Genomic DNA, 16,945 nt, shown 5'->3' with positions numbered 1-16,945 from the left:
TGGAAAGCACGCTAAGCTTAAGCACAAAGCACTACGGAGCTGTTTTCAAAAGTGGGCATGTCTGTACAGTACATACTCTTTGAAATGCTGCATTACTAGCAATGCATCAATGTTACGTTCCTCTCTTGGTAGGGACAGAGAAGAACGTAAGTTTTATAATACAACTTAAATACATGAACCAATGCTCCAACATACCAACTACTAGAGAGATTCTCTCCTTGTTTTAAGGCTCTACTGCATCTTAATAACAGACCCACTTATCTAAAGACCCCCCATTGATTGCTTTAACAAGACCGCGTAATCTCCTAAATGTAAGCTCATGGAACCCACTAAATCTCCAACAACCGACTAACACTAACAGACTACTAATATTCTAATAATATATAAAAAAAAAAAAACTAAACATGATAACAAATTACTTAACCCAACAAATCACCCTGGTGGGACCCAACACAGCCCACTAATCCACTAAACCTGACACGTAACAATCAATGATGCAGTAATTAATTTTCGTGAGAGGCCACAATTACCACGAGCACATTGTACTGATGAGCAATACATTTTTCGTTGTGCTACTTATAGTCTTTGCTCTGCTATTCTGCCCATTGCCCAAGCCTAGCTGAGACTTATAATGAAGAGCAAAATGCAAATATATGTTGATTCAAACCGGGGGCAGTATATGATGGTTTATCTGGTTGTTAAGTATTAGAATTCAGCCCATTGAGTTGCAAAGTTAAATAGCCAATGCATTCATTTCAGGAATAGCAGCTAAAATGTAGAGATTGTGTGGGGCCCTGTACATAAAATTCCAATTCAACTGACTTCACCAAAGTACCTGAAATAAACTTGGAAAGCTTGTAAAATAAATACCAAAGAAACATTCACAACAAAATTAATTGTTCCACACTGTACAAAGCACTTATGCTGTGGAAGACAGAAATGCAACAATGCTCTACATTGTAACCTGAGATCGTCAGGCTTCAACTCACTTTTAATATCAACATTTCTTCATGCTAAACACTATTTAACCTGGATTAAGGCTATGTGACAGAATCATTTTACCATTTTCGAATGTTTGATAAGCCAATCAATGACAGTGTCTATATTTATAGAATCCTTGCATGAGATCATGTAGCAGCAGACCTCCCTGTCTTTGATGGACTCCAGACCCCTGGTTCCATCCATCACCACCATGAAGAATAGTACAATATGTAAGTAAATCAAAAAGAAAATAATTAAAACAATACTCATCATAGGTAAAGACATTAGATGGTATTTATATATTTCTTGATTTTTCATTTTCTTAGTTGTGTTTTACTGAACTCACATCTGATCCACCAAAGCTTGTTTGGAAAGAGCTTCAGACTTGTCAATCTTATTGCCAACGACCAACAAAGGAATTCCACTTAATGATGGTTTCATCAGAAGGTCATGCAACTCACTTCTGGATATTGGAACTGAATCTCTGTCAGCAGCATCAACAACGTATCTGCCATTGCCAGCAAAACACAAATTACAAGACTGTATTATGGATACACATACTTTGAAAAGAAAAATAAAAGAAAGACTGATGGCAGAGAAACATTTTATAAATTCAGAAAATTAACAGAATTCTATGATGAGAAGAAAAAATGGATTGGCATGCTCTCTGATTCATGATGCTTCATAAGGAACTGTGGACAATTTCTGAAATAGAAGCATCTTCATACAGACACAACATCAACATAGTTTCATAATATTAAACTTAAAATTCGTTGGCCCAATTATCAAATAGAAGATTTAGCTTGTATGCATTGTCTTTGGTTTCATACCAATATGCAATAATTTAAATGTTAATGATCTCATTAAGGGAGAAAAGGTCTGGTCTGAATGACCTATTGTAATTCAGATATTTAGTTTTATTCAAGAAGTAAGCCCAAGATGCTGCTTCTGCAGCTTCACCACAAAATGGATTCTAGTCATAAACCCATAGAAAAGACATAGTGGATCGGACTCATCCGGTCCAAAATATTTATTAGATTGCATTGGACCTGGTCTGTCCGTAATAAATTTATATTGGATTTGGTTGGATTAAGCCAATATCCAGTCCATTGATATAAGAAAAGAATATAGGTGCCAATGGACCGGGTTTGGGTTGAAACCAATCTAAATTAAAGTGAATTTGAACAAATTAGATGGTCCGAACATTGAATTGGACTGGTCCAAAATGGTCCAAATTATTCATTGGATTGGATTGGACCTGGTCCATTTGTAATGGACTCACATTGGACTGGATCGGATTGGACCAAATCCAGTCCAATCGACACCCCTAGGTAAGAAGAAGCAGGGAAGAGAGAGAGAGAGAGAGAAGAGATCTGAATTCTTTGATGATTCCTTTATTCAGTTGAATCAGTTCCCCACCCTTATATATGCTTACAAACTGGAATCAATTCTGTTACATCTCTGGAGCTTCTCTAACTAATATCTACTGACATGGCCTCCTGCGAATTACTTGCTGAGTTGCATCTGTCCCAGATGAGTTCATCCTCTTGATGTCACTGTGCTTGAGCCTTCATTGGCTGAATCGAGTTGGGCCTAACAGCTACCTTCCTGATAAGATGGACCTTGGCCTCAAGTTCCCACATAGCATTCTCCCAGGACAGGTTGGACCAAACCACTATGCTTCAGGTATCACTCAATTGTCCCTTCAAAGCCATCGAAAATCCAAGATGTGGTGGGGTTCTGTTGCTAAGTGGCCTTCATCTAGTGAATTGTGGAAAGGGAAAACCATGCACCATACCTGCTTTAAGGCTTTTCTTTAACACTGAAACATGAAATACCAGGACAGGTATACCTTCAATGCTGGAGAGAGGACAAGTATATAAGCAGCTGCACCGATTCTTTCAATGATCTAGAAGGGTCCAAAGCATCGAAGTGCCAGTTTGTTCCAGGTACAACGAGCCATGGATACCTGCTACAAGGGTGCAACTTAAGGAGTCACTGGCCTGATATTCCATTATATGATGCTTTTTTAATAAATATCCGTTGCATGATTCTTCTTATCATAGAAGTCCTTTTCATTAGTTGCTGGGCTTTTAATAGATTGGCCTTGAGCTACATAAGAGGGAGTCTTGCAGTAACATGTGCTTTTCATAGGGGATGATGGAGAGTGGATTGCACCCACATAATGCCTTGAAAGGTGCCATGCCAGTTTCTACGTGGTAGGTTGTATACCACCACTCAGCCTGGGGAGCCACTTCATACATGATTTATGCTGGTCATCCACAAAGCACTGAAAGCATATCTCTTGGCATCAGTTTACCACCTCAATTTGGTTGTTGATTTGGGGGTGGTAGCATGTGGACTTCTTCCATTGTGTACCTTGAAGCCTGAAGAACTCCTCCCAAAACTTGCTCATGAATAGAGAATCTATATCAGAGACAATAGACCAGGGTGTATCATGAAGCTGAGCAACTTCTTTAACAAACACCTCAGCCACTAGTGTGGCACTGTAAGGATGAGGTGGCCCAATAAATGTCCATACTTCATGAGTCAATCTATAACAACCATAATGATTGATTATCCCTGAGAATTTGGGAGTTTGGAATGAAGTCCATAGAGATGTTCTCCCAGATTTGGTTGGGAATGGGCAATGGTTGGAGTAATCCTGTGGGAAGGCATGCTATACTTGTCTTTGGAAAATGGAGCACTTTTCCATGAACTTATGGACTTGGATTCTCAAGCCTTTCCAGAACAACTGTGAAGCCAATCGTTGATATGTGTGGAATACTCAAAAATTACCACCCTTCTATGAGCTATGGAACTCCTCAAATAACTATGGTATGTAGACCGAGTCTTCAAGAATCACCATTCAGACCTTGTACAACAACTTGGCCCCCTGTACTGAATATCCCAATGTCCAATCTGGGTTCTAAAGGTCTTCAGACCTCAGTTCTGGGTTCTCAGTTGAGATCTAGAAGTCTGCTAAATTTGTAATGTACTGGAGCCTAGTTCTGGTGCTTTCGGCTCCTTTTGTGGGGCTGCTGTTGTAACCTCTTGATCAATTTAATAAAATTACTTTACCCTTCCTCAAAAGAAAAAAAAAAAAAAATCTGTGTTCTAGGCCCATTTGTCTCTGATGACCCATATTAATGGGCTATGAGTTGCTTCCCTCTGTAAATCTGAAATCAATAGACAAATGCGTTGAGACACAATCATGGGCCCCAATTCAACTTTCCATGACAATGCGTCTACTGCTTTGTTACTTGCCCTGGCCTAATACTCTATCTAATACTTATATCCAACTTTGTTACCCACTTCTGCTACTCAGTGGACAACACTCATTGCACCCTGAGAGGAGCAGCTATTTTACCATAGTCTTGGATGAAGTATCCACCCTATGAACCCAAGTAACCCATGAAGCTCCTTTACTATTTCGGGTTTGAGCCATGGACCAACTAGTCATACAAGCTACCTTATCTGGGTTGGCCATCAGTTTGCCATCTTCTACAATGTGGCCAAAATAATGGACCCGAGTCTATCCAAAGGCACACTTGCTTTCTTGACAAATAGTTGATATTGATTGAGGACTTCAAGAGTAGTCTCCAAGTGGGCCAAGTGTTTCCACAATCTGAACTATATACTAAAATGGCATCAAAGAATATAAGGTTAAATCACTGGAGATATGGTCTAAAGATGTCATTCATGAGGGCCTAAAATGTGATGGGGCATTGGTTAGCCCAAACAACATGACCAAGAACTCATAAATCATAATACCCATCATGGGTCCAGAAGGCAATCTTGTGGACATCATCTCCAATCTCCATGGACCCAAATCTGATGATAACCACCCTGTAAGTCCACTTTAGAAAATAGCATAGCTTTGTGAAGCTCATCTAGCAATTCATTTATTCTGAAATTGAAAATTAATCCTTGATGATGATGTCATTCAAAGCTTGGTAGTCCAGAAAAAATCTCTAAGCACCACTGTTACAGGCCCGCGAATAGGATCTCGTCACGGGTCGGTCCACGGGAAAACCTCCTGTTTTTCCTTGTTCCTCCCTTTTCTTGAGGAACCTATCTTGGCGCTTTAATGGTGATTTGTTCAAGAGATCACTCCTCTACTCTGCCTTGACTGAGAATTTCGATGCCTCTATTGAATATCATTAGCTCCTTTAAATAGGAGATTACAAGAAGATAAGAATCCCACTTTTAGGAGGACTCCCTACTGATCTATACTACTGAATTTAGATAAGAACACTGAACAGATAAGACTCCCTACTAGATAAGATAGAACTGTATCTAGCTAGATAAGATGAGTACACTGAATTAGATAAGATGAGAACACTGAATTAGATAAGATGAGAACACTGAGTTAGTCGCCCATTACTGCTGTTGCATTAAGCTCTGAATTAATCGCCCATTACTGCTGCTGTTAGCGGCTGTAAAAGCATCCACAACATTACTCGAATTCAGGACTAAGAGCTTGTCCTCAAGCTTGAATTCATGATGGGTGTCTTGAAACACAGTCAAAGGAATCCAGGATAGGTGGAATGATTTTGCCCTCCTGGATCGGGTTCCAATGAAGAGGGTTCATCCTCATCTTCCTCTTGTTCCACCAGGAGGCAGAAAAGTCTCTTGCACTTGTGCCCTGCCGAGTAAAGTTCATCACAATTAAAACATTGTCCCCTCGCCCTGCGTTCCGCCATCTCAGCCTTGGACAAGTGCTTAATAGGGGGTGCCACCACGCTACTTCCCAAACTGGATGCCGATCCGGAATTGTGGCTGTGGTTTCTGTTCCCAGCTGGCTGCAGAAGATGGGGCCATGCCGAGTGGTTTCGGGGGTGCCTATGCTGTTTGAGGCCTCCCCATACTGATACTTCCGCGGCTGAGTTGCAGCTTGCGTTCAAAAGCGCGAGCCAAATTCATAGCAGTAACCAGATTGGGGGGATTTTGCATCTCCACATCCACCCTCAAAGTTTCTGCTAACCCCGTGGTGAACATGTTGACCTGCTGGTTTGGTCGTACCGATGATGCTCTTGCAAGGAGGGTCTGAAAATGACACTGATATTCAGCCATTGTTCCCGTCTGTTTGAGGTTGATTAGTTCGCCTAATGGGTTGCTTGTTAATGGGGGCCCAAATCTGAGAAGGCAGTAGGATTTGAATTGGGTCCAACTGAGCCCAGGTTCCTCTTGCTCTAATCTATAAAACCAGAGCTGCGCCTCCTCCGTCATGTGGAATGCGACTAAGCTTACCTTGTCTTTGTCCTTTGTCCGTTGGTTGCGGAAGAACTGCTCACATCTGTACAACCATCCCAATGGATCTCCTGCGCCGTTATAGGAAGGGAACTCTAGCCTGTTGTATTTGGGAACGATCGCGGCTCCCTGGGCGATGACCTGCCGCTCGCCGAACGATTCTGTCGTGTCTGGACGGCAGTCGTTTGTGGTTGCAACCCCTTCTGGATTCCTCTCCTTGCTAGAAAAATAGAGCTCCATCATGCGGCTTAATTCTCGGACGTCTTCCCTGATCTCGCGCACCTCCGTGCTGTTTTCCACGAGCTTGTGCTCTAGTTCATGAACCCTAGTAGTCAACTGCTCAAGGTCACCCATGATGCCTTGCTCTGATACCAAATTGTTACAGGCCCGTGAATAGGATCTCGTCACGGGTCGGTCCACGGGAAAAACCTCCTGTTTTCCCTTGTTCCTCCCTTTTCTTGAGGAACTTATCTTGGCGCCTTAACGGTGATTTGTTCAAGAGATCACCAACTCTCCTCTACTCTGTCTTGACTGAGAATTTCGATGCCTCTATTGAATATCATTAGCTCCTTTAAATAGGAGATTACAAGATAAGAATCCCACTTTTAGGATGACTCCCTACTGATCTATACTGCTGAATTTAGATAAGAACACCGAACAGATGAGACTCCCTACTAGATAAGATAGAACTGTATCTAGCTAGATAAGATGAGTACACTGAATTAGATAAGATGAGAACACTGAATTAGATAAGATGAGAACACTGAGTTAATCGCCCATTACTGCTGCTGTCCATTAAACTCTGAATTAATCGCCCATTACTGCTGCTGTCCATTAAACTCTGAATTAATCGCCCATTACTGCTGCTGTCCATCACTGCTGCTGTTAGCGGCTGTAAAAGCATCCACAACAACCACCCTTCTTTTTTACTAGGAAAACTGGAGATGAGAAGGGGTTGTGGTTGGGTTGGATGAGTACCTTGTTCGGACTCTTAAACTAATTTTTCAATCTCATGCTTCTAATAATGTAGGTAGTGGGCCCTAGGTGGTGGCAGAAACACCACTTCATATTGGTTGAAAAGTTCTCACAGTTGCAGGTGAAAGCCATTGGGCCCAATTGGCCCATTTAGCTAAAGAAAGAATAGCCCCCCCCCCCCATTGTTAGCGCACAGATGCATGAAGATAGGCTGGTCATAGCTTAGTTCTGCGTCTACTGATCAATGTGAGGGCAACTTATTTGGGGCTCCTAATGTCACATCACCCTGTAGATGGATTGTGGTATCATTCAACTGGAAATCCATGGTGAGGCAGCCCCAATTACAGACTACAAGTGATGCAATGGGGCTGGAACAAACTATCACAAGACAGAAAGAGAGAGGAAGAGAGAGAGAGAGAGAGAGAGAGAGAGAGAGAGAGGGTAGAAGAAGAGAAAAGGGAGAGAAATCCCAAGGAATCACTCCAAGGGGGTCCTAGAATCACTCCATACAGCAAACCTGCTCTAAAAAACTCTTCATTCATTAATTCATTAGCTTCAAAAGGAAGAGAATACATCTATTTATAGAGTGGGTTAGGTGGCCCAGAATACTGTTCACCATAATTACAAAAATGTCACTCCTTGTTACATCAAGAAACACAATAACTTTCTATCTACTAATGCAAAAAAAAAAAAAAAACTGAAAATTGAAAGACAAGCCCTACTAGATGTTATAGCCAGGCCCACACAGGACTAGTTAAAATGACGAAAATACCCCTGACCAGCTCAGTCCAAGTCCCAAGAGTCTTCCCCATGCCAAATCAAAATCTATTTGTTGGCCTTCTTCTTGCAAGAATAGGTCTTATAATGCCTGGACCGGTCCCCATCAACAAGGCCAAGTTGCCTCAACCATTGGATCCCAAGAACAACGTCAATGCCGCTGAACTTCAAGGGACACAAATCAACTTGAAAAGGTAGGTTTGTATCTTAAGAGTGAGCCCAATGCAAATGTCCTCACATTTCAACTGTTCCCAATTTGCTACATGGACTTAAAGCCTAATGCAAATGTCCTCAACCATTGGATCCCAAGAACAACGTCAATACCGCTGAACTTCAAGGGACACAAGTCAACTTGGAAAGGCAGGTTTGTATCTTAAGAGTGAGCCCAATGCAAATGTCCTCACATTTCAACTGTTCCCAATTTGCTACATGGGCTTAAAGGCCAAAGTGGGCTGAACCGTTAACCCCAATTGCTTAACTAACAAATATGAGATAAAATTCATTGTGCTCCCACTATGAGTTAGTATTGACATGTTGTGGCCAAATAGGATCCCTCAGATTCTCATGGTCTATGGAGAGAATAACCTAGTTAGGGCCTACTCTAGCCCCTAGCACAATTCTTAGCCCATAGTTTCCCAATCTGGGCTTGGATCTGCATCCTCAGAGTCTGGTCCATCGATGTAAAGTAGGAAGGCTTGTTGCACTTATAGTGGTGATCATTCCATCAATGTATTGGGGGCCTAATACCTCTTGAAGGGTATTAGAAGCCAATTAGGGGTACATAGAGCTTGCCTAAGATTTCATTCCCTTTGTTCAATGGCAAAGGTATGCTTGGGGGCCTTGGGGATCTAGTCACCCATTTCATCTTGTTAATTTTTTCCTCGTGCAATCTAACCGACCCAACAACAACCAAGATAGTCGCCAGTTTCATTGCCTTAACTTCCAAATGTATTTCTTCCTTCAATCCCTCCCCCCCCCCCCCGCCATAAAGCACGTTCTCAAGCCAATCTTGGACCTTGGTAGCCAAGTGCTCAAGTCTATTTGGTATTCTCGTATTGTCCCATGTTGTCTCAGCTTGGATAAACTCTCATCATAATCTTCAAAGCCAAATGGTCTGAAGTGGATGTAAAATGCCTCAGTAAAATCGGACCAAGTCATTTTGGGATCAATTCGATGGTACCATTGGTGCCAAAGGATGGCTTCTCCATCCAAGTGAATTGTAGCTATAGCTGCATGATCAGGTCTGGGGGCATTGTTATACTCAAAATATCTTTCAACACAATAGATCCAAGGAATTGGATCATCACATCACTGATGAAAATGGTAAAGTCCAGTTTAGCATTCTTACTGGACCATGATCCTCTTCAGTGGGCACTTTCATGGCTGGATTCCTCCTAATCCACCACCCAACCAGAGTTGTAGGACATCTGATCAAATTTGTTCACTACTGCCAACCAAGCTTCCTTAACTTCTCTGATTTCTGCCAACACCTTGTGGAGTTCCACCTCCATCTAATCAACTCTAGTCTCCATGGTCACTGCTCGTGTGTTGAGCATGAACATGGCTATGATACCAGATGTTATAGACTACCTAACTCAGAGTCTTTTTGAGGAGCCATCCTCCTGAAATAGAAGGAGGGAGGAGACAAGGAGAAACAAGGAAAAGAGAGGGAGAGGTTCTAGATCTGAATTCTTCAATGATTCCTTATGTTACATCTCAAGAGCTTCTTTAACTAACATCTGCTGATGTGGCCTCCTACAAAATACTTGCTGAGTTGCATATGGCTTACATGAGTTCACCCTCTTGATGTCATACTGTGCTCAGGCTTAATGGGCTGAATCAGGTGGGCCCAACACCCCCCCCCCAACATAAAAAGAATTGCACACTGAAATTGCCAATCACATCTAAAGGCACTAGAACTTTAGTAGGTAAAGGAAAAAATATTAAACCACAAATTCATGATATGAATAATACAAGTATGCCAAGAGAGTGGGGGAATTACAGAATTGCAGAGACACCACGACAGTAACGCTCCCACATGCTGCGAAACCTTCGTTGCCCACCAAGATCCCAAAGCTTTATGGTTACATTTCCCTTTGTGACCTTCCGCATGTTGAACCCCACCTAATTTTCATCATCAAAAGTTTAAAAAACGGTGATAAGATACCTCAAATCATGAAAAAACAGAGCTCTGAAATTAGAATATTTTGCAAAAATGATACCTACAGTTGGAATCATGTCCTCACTGTAGCCTCCTGTCTAATGAGACAACAAACAGTTCTAGGTAAGTCAAGATAGCAATATCATTTGAAAGAGAGGAACAGGTAATAATTGTCTACTCACAGCAATGGCATTAACAAGAGATGTCTTTCCTGCATTTTGAAGGCCTATGAGGGAAAGTTCCATTTCCTGTTTGAAAAACAAGCTGATACATAAAAAGAGTCAAAAGAGAGGAAAAATATGAAACATTGAAGTAGATAAATAGGGTTTGAGTACTAAGAAAAGAACATGGCAAATCCAAATTCTGATGAAGTCAGCATATCCCCAGTTTCAGTCAAAACATACTTGCTTTAAAGATAAAGTTACACCATTTATTAATTCTTATCATTATAAGTATGGCAATCTTGTGCCTTTCCACTGGTGGATATTGTCACATCAAAAATTGGATGTGCCAAAATCACTCACGCTAAGAAAGAATACTGCAGAATGGAAATAAGCAACAAAATCTTATTTGGCATTGCTAACATTATAGCAAGCTTAAAGTTTAGATAGGATATCTACATGTTAAGACTTTGACCGTTTAGTTATTACTTTATGAGGGATAAGGGACTGATGAAACAGCTCTAGACTGAAATGAGAAGTAGATAAACCTACTAAATAATTCCTACACACATGAGAACATTAATTTGTTCATGGATCATTGCCTCAATAATCATATGATCAAAGATTAATTACAAATATTTGATGTTAACTATGCAAATCCTGTAAATGAGTAGGAAACAAAAATACCTATTTGACTCTGGTTAACATCAAGGTTCAGTACTCTGGCATAAACAATGAATAAAGCATCGATTAACCCAATGTCTTTAAACATTATATAGAACTCTCCTACCAAAAAAAAAAGAATATAGAACTCGACACAACTCAACTGAGCGTTGATTCAAAATATTTAATATCAGCTAAACAAACCGATCCCGCCATTTTATTCTATCAAGAACCACGTTCTCCATCAACTTGTACGAGCCTTTAAAAATCATTTAAGTTTCTAAAAATGCTTATTTGCTCATCATAACTTTTATTTAGTGATTGCTGTTTCACATTTCATTGCCACAACCATTTCTGAAGTGGTGAGTCATAGGAGCAAAAGTCAGTTTGCATTCCAAATTCTCAACACCCGGCACCCATTCCAATAATGCAAACAAGAACAATCATTTAATCAGATATACGATTCTTTTCCTTTTTCTTCTTGTTCAAATAAATTGGTAGAAAACCGAGCAATGCAATTTTAGGTTACATTTAGATGAGAATTTTGTTTCTGACATAAGCGATTTCTGGTCTTTTAACATTAATAACAACCAAGGATGAAGTACTAATCCAAAATTTTCGAAACTTTGCTTTTCTAAACATTATGAGAGATTATATTTCAGAATCTCTGGGAATTTAAGTGATTCGACAGAAGTACGAATCCATGCAAGGCCACATAATCGGAACTCCAAACCCCAATTGGAAGGCAAAAACACTGGAATCAAGCGCGTAGGATTTACCTTCGAAGCCAGTTGAGAAAGGATTCCCAGAGCCCCATTTCGAACACTGCTACAAGCTGGGATTGCGAGACGACTCAATGGAATGAAGAAAAGTGAAAAACCCTAAACTAAAAGCGAACTCTCCCCACGCACGGACAAGTGATGGGACACCGGAAACCTCGGCTCAGCGACTTGCGGAGTCTTCCTTCCGTGAATGTGAACAGCTCTCACTTCGTTCGTTTTCTGGTATAAGTACAAAGAGAGATGTCAGAAGATTTAATAGTTTATAGGATGTATCTGATGTCTGTCACTGTTAGTGAACCACCAGTCTTGGACCGTACACGTGGAAAAGATGGCCGATCCAAAAAGCAGGATTACATGGGGTCGGCTTTTCTATCATCGGATTGGAATCTAACGAATGTCCAGACACGATGTGGGGCCAGCAAAGGCGCAAACTGCATTTAAAAGACAGAGAGCGAGGACGTCGGTTAGACAAAGCAAAATGAACTGTGAAAGGAAGCAACGGTAGCGGCTGGCTTCCTTCACTTGAGATTCTTAGCGTGTAATCATGAGAAATAATTTCGCTTGCCAAAAAAAAAAAGAGAGAGAAATGATTTCGCTTCGAAAATGTTTGAGCTTATCCATGCGATTTATTTTGCCCCCTTTTTTTACGGAAAAATGGGCTGAAAATAGGGGTGATGAATTTAGTCCTGTCAATTGGGTTGGGTGGATCGGGTTTGGGTTGGGCCAAGATACTTGGGGTTGATTTCGGATTGAATTGGGTTATCAAATGTTAGACCCTAATCCTAAATGTTCGGGCTAAGGTTGACCCATGGATCAATTTGGATTATCCCAAAAATAATTGAACTTTAAAAAAAATAAAGAAAGTTACATGAAAATTGTCAAAATTAAAGGAATTAACCATGGTTTTTAAAATCAGACTGGACTGAATGGTTGAACTGGAAAAACCGGGAACTGGTGACCTGATTAGTTTCATTTTCCCCCAAAACTACTTTTTTCCTCAAAACCGTTGATTTTGGTTAGCAAACTATTGAATTGGCCGATTAATCGTTTGAACTATTTAAACGGTTTTGACCATTTTTTAATTTTTAAAATTTTTGCATTTGAACTGGTAAATAGACCCCTGACCGGTTCGGTTTTAAAAACCATGGAATTAATCTTAAAATTCCAAATATAAAATAAAAAAACTTGAACAATTGTTAAGTCTAATTGGGACTATTTATGCATTGTTAGAAGTTTTTATTCTTTAATTTTTTCTATTTAGTCTTTACTCTTTAAATTGTTAAATGTCGGGTTCACGAGTTGGATCAATTTTTTGCCAGGTCTAATGATAATTGATGAGGTGTGCAATTAGAGATGTAAAATGGGCCCCATAGCACAGTCTGATACATCATTTATTTATTCATTTTATTATAGTATTTTTTAATTTTATTTAATTATTTTATATTTTTTTGTATGAATTGATTATTCATATGCAATAAAACTGTAATTAAGATGATTTTTTTTTCCAAATTGTTTTTGCAATCATTGCATTTGTATTTTTTTTTCAAATTTTCATTATTTTTGAGTTTTTGATTTTTTAGTAAAAACAAAAAAATGAAAATGAAATAATATGGGCAGACCAACCGACTCTAGATCTCCTGCCCACGTTTATCGCAGCCACACATCCGTGGCCAAAGCTTGTGTTCAGCTCCACTCGCAGTCTGTAGGGGTTGTGTTGGCACAATCGCACAACCTACTACTGTGTGGGCAGCACGAAAATGTAGGTCGTGCTAGCCCGACCCAGCCCACGCTACACTACTAGGTGCAATCACAGTGAGCTTCAATAAGTTTAGGCTTTTTTTCGAATTTGAATTTTTTTAATAACAAAAATGTAACTTTCTTTTAAAATTTTGAACTAAATTTGAATTCGAATATAGGAGTAATTTAGTTATATGGAGTAGGGTTGTTCACGGGTCGGGTTGGATCGGTTTACTAAGATTTTTTCAATCGACCCGATTTGGTCGGGTTACCTGAAATTGAAACCGAAACTGACCTTGTGTTAAGTAAAACCGACCTGGTCGGGTTGGGTCAGTTTGGGTCGGTTTCAGCTCTAAGTTCAACCATGGTAATAAATTGGTAGATTGGAGAAAGAAGATTGGAATTTGATGTAAAAAATGACACCTAATTCTATTAGAGAAAGAAAACTGAAATTGGTAGGGGGTGGACCAAGTTAGATTAGAAGTTATCAAGAAAATAGAAAATCAAATTGTATTAAAGAAGACTGAAATTTGTATACTTCAAGAAATCTTCTAATCTAAGTAAAAAATGACACCTAATTCTAATTGTAATTGATTGCCTATTTGGTGTAAAAGACCATTAAAACTAGGATCCTTTGATTCTTTAAACTTTTCCAAAAAAAATCATTGTTTAGTTGTCTTACAATACTTGCCATTAATGTTATTCCTAACTAGAAGACTAGAAATTAAGTTAGGTTGTAACTAGGATAGAGACAACTTAGTTAAGTAGGAACTAAGTAGGTTGTAACTACTAACTAGGTACTAACTACTAACTACTAAGTCGGTTAGGTTCGGATCGGTTTCGGTTTTCACATATGAAAACCGAAACTGACTTGAACCATCGGTTTATGATTTTTTACAACTCGAAACCGACCGGTGCTGAAGAAAACCCGGCCGACTCGGGTTGGTCAGTTTGGTCGGGTTGGGTCTTCTTATGAGCAGCCTTAATATGGAGTCAACTTCAACTCAGCTTGACTCGATTGCATTCCACTAATGGCAGTAATTTTTACTTGGGAAAATCTATGATGTGAAAAAAAAAAGTATGATACCGGAAGAACATTGGCCAATCAAAATTCTCTCATGCTTTTCATAAAGAAAAAAGAAAAAAGAAAAAAAAAAACTCTCATGAATTTTGATAAAAAAATCACCTACTTGTTTACCACTTTTATGATAATGATTGATTGGTTATAAGGTTTTGAAGGTATTATAGTCAAAATTTTTTTACATTTATAAAAAAAAAAAATCTCCTTAAACAAAATAAAAAATATACACCAATATACAGAATATAATTATGCATTCTGAGTATATTATTACATCATTATGTATATATATAATCCATTTTGAAATTGTGTTTTTTTTTTGGGAAGACTAGGAGGGGCTACACAAGTTGGGGGAGTAGCAGGTCCTCACAAATTACTAGAACATATCACTAGAATATATGAAAGCTAAAGATCATGAATGCTTACAAAGGTTAAGAGAAATATAATTGTGATGAACATTAGTCTAAGCTTCATGAGCAAGCTAGTACGTAGCTTGATTTGCCTCGCGAAAAACATGTTTGTACACCAATTCATTCTCGAACAATTCTTTCATCTCCAGAAAGTGATAAATGATGTTTTTGAGGTTTGAAGGAGGTGCAATTGCTTGTTGCAAGCAGGAAATCACGAACTTTAAGTCACTCTCTATAACAATAGTATAATCTTTGAAGTTCAAGGCCAGGTTGTGGGCTTCTCAAGCAGCCCAAACTTTGGCCATGTTATGTTAATAATTGTGACACCAAGATTGTATGCTTTAGTATATCAACAACTTCAGCAAGGTGGTTTCTTGTAATATTGGCAATCAAACACGTGCCACCATTGGTACAAGAAGCATCAAAATTGATTTTAATCTGGTTATTGCTACTTGATGTGCTTCCAAGTCTTATTGGTGTTGTCCACTTGATTGCTAACAGTATCATGGTATTCTACCAAGAAGTTTAGGGCCCTTTCTAAAACAATTGAAGAGGAAAGGAGAAGTTATTGAATATTTTTTATTTGTATTTTTCCAAAGGTTCCATAAGATAAAAATGCATTTTCTCCATTATCCTTTCTCCACCATCTATAATATTTTTGCAAATGTTGGACCACCAAGCTCTCAAAGAAGAGTCTTGAGCCTAGGGGTGAGCATTCGGTTTATTTGGTTAAAAGCTGAATCGAATAACTTGACTCCTATCTGGAGATGTTCTCAATATACGGTGGGGATGTGCTGTGGGGCGGAGATGTGAACTCTGTGTCGGGTGGCTGATTCCTAATTGTCTTGGAATCAAAGTTAGAAGATTTGCGGGTAGTAGAAAGAATCCCATGTCAAATCAGAGGTAGAAACTTGTCTTTGTTCTGGTGGATTCCAAGCCTAGAGAGAGATTGCAGTGGTAGAGGAATCTAGCAGTGGAGAGTGAGAGCTTTTGGATTACCACTCCATGCTTATTGCCTTAAACCTTCAGGCTCAGTTCGGAAAGAATACAAATGCAAATATGTATAGTGCAAATACATACAAAATAATACAAAATATGCGCTTCTTTCAAACTGAGCCTCAAGGAGTTAGGAAACGCCATTGGTGGCTTCATCAAAGTTGCAGAGAATAACCTCAGGTGGAGGGATCTCAAGGCCGTAAGATTGCTGATTTGGACGGGAGCACCACACTAGATTTCTTAGGCTCTAACATTGGAAGTCTTTTCCAGTCTTGGAAGAGGGAGAATTGGAGGTTGTTGCCTTAGTTTCAATGGGGAGAAAAGGAAAGAAGATAGTTCAGTCTAGGGTTTTGGCAGGGGATGATCCTCTAGTTCAAAGCAGGGAAGAGATAGAGATGGATGTAGTGGAAGAGGTGCCTAGGTCTGTAGAATATCGTTGAATGATTGACTTTTACTTAGGCCTCGTTCGTTTTTCAATAAATTACTTATCCTGGTAAATGTAGTTATCTAGGTAAGTTTTTCCTAAGAAATAATTATCCGAGTAAATGCATTTATCCGTGTTCTTTTATTTCTCATATAAATAAAATAACAACCATTTTGTCCATAAAAATCCATTATTAAAAGGGGATTTTTGTCTCATTCAAGTGTTGGCAACTTTCCCCCTAAGCAGGAAAGTTATTTACCCTAGTCCCCACATAAATCTGAAAAAAAAAATACATGGGATTCTTGGTCAATGGGAAGCTTTCCATTGACCAACTTTCCCCCTCTCAAAATCCAAAAAACGAATGCCCCCTTACTACAAGGCAAGCTCTTTCCTTGTTGAAAGAGATGAATTCTACAAGATTCCGAAGGCCTCTTTTCAAGCAATTGAAAGTTAAAAAGTAATTGTGTCAACCTCGAATAAACCATGGGTCATTGTTGTGCACTCTCTATAGAGAACATACCCATTGTGAAAAATAATTCTTAAATCT

General features: G+C 39.4%; 1 protein-coding gene across 2 annotated transcripts; it reads right to left on the bottom strand.

The window, feature by feature from the left end:
• Positions 1 to 725: 725 nt before the first annotated feature.
• LOC148855190 (ADP-ribosylation factor-like protein 8c) lies at positions 726 to 12,368 on the bottom strand. 2 transcript variants are annotated; one of them, XM_088984735.1, is made up of 7 exons: positions 12,071 to 12,368; positions 11,751 to 11,972; positions 10,330 to 10,411; positions 10,213 to 10,245; positions 9,989 to 10,110; positions 1,328 to 1,489; positions 726 to 1,171 (listed from the first exon to the last, which is right to left on the bottom strand). In XM_088984735.1, the coding sequence occupies exons 2-7, from the start codon at positions 11,786 to 11,788 to the stop codon at positions 1,054 to 1,056; spliced, it is 555 nt and encodes a 184-aa protein (XP_088840861.1). In that variant the 5' UTR covers positions 11,789 to 11,972; positions 12,071 to 12,368; the 3' UTR covers positions 726 to 1,053. The 2 variants fall into 2 exon arrangements, with proteins under 2 accessions (XP_088840861.1, XP_088840862.1); XM_088984736.1 differs by lacking the exon at positions 12,071 to 12,368 and having other exon boundaries at positions 10,330 to 10,395.
• Between the last annotated feature and the right edge of the window lie 4,577 nt (positions 12,369 to 16,945).

The sequence above is a fragment of the Nelumbo lutea genome, chromosome 4 (assembly GCF_056320005.1).
Source record: "Nelumbo lutea isolate HS-2025 chromosome 4, American lotus-T2T, whole genome shotgun sequence".
Lineage (NCBI taxonomy): Eukaryota > Viridiplantae > Streptophyta > Magnoliopsida > Proteales > Nelumbonaceae > Nelumbo > Nelumbo lutea.
Note: the sequence above shows the minus strand (reverse complement) of the source record. Positions and strands in the feature narration are given on the sequence as shown.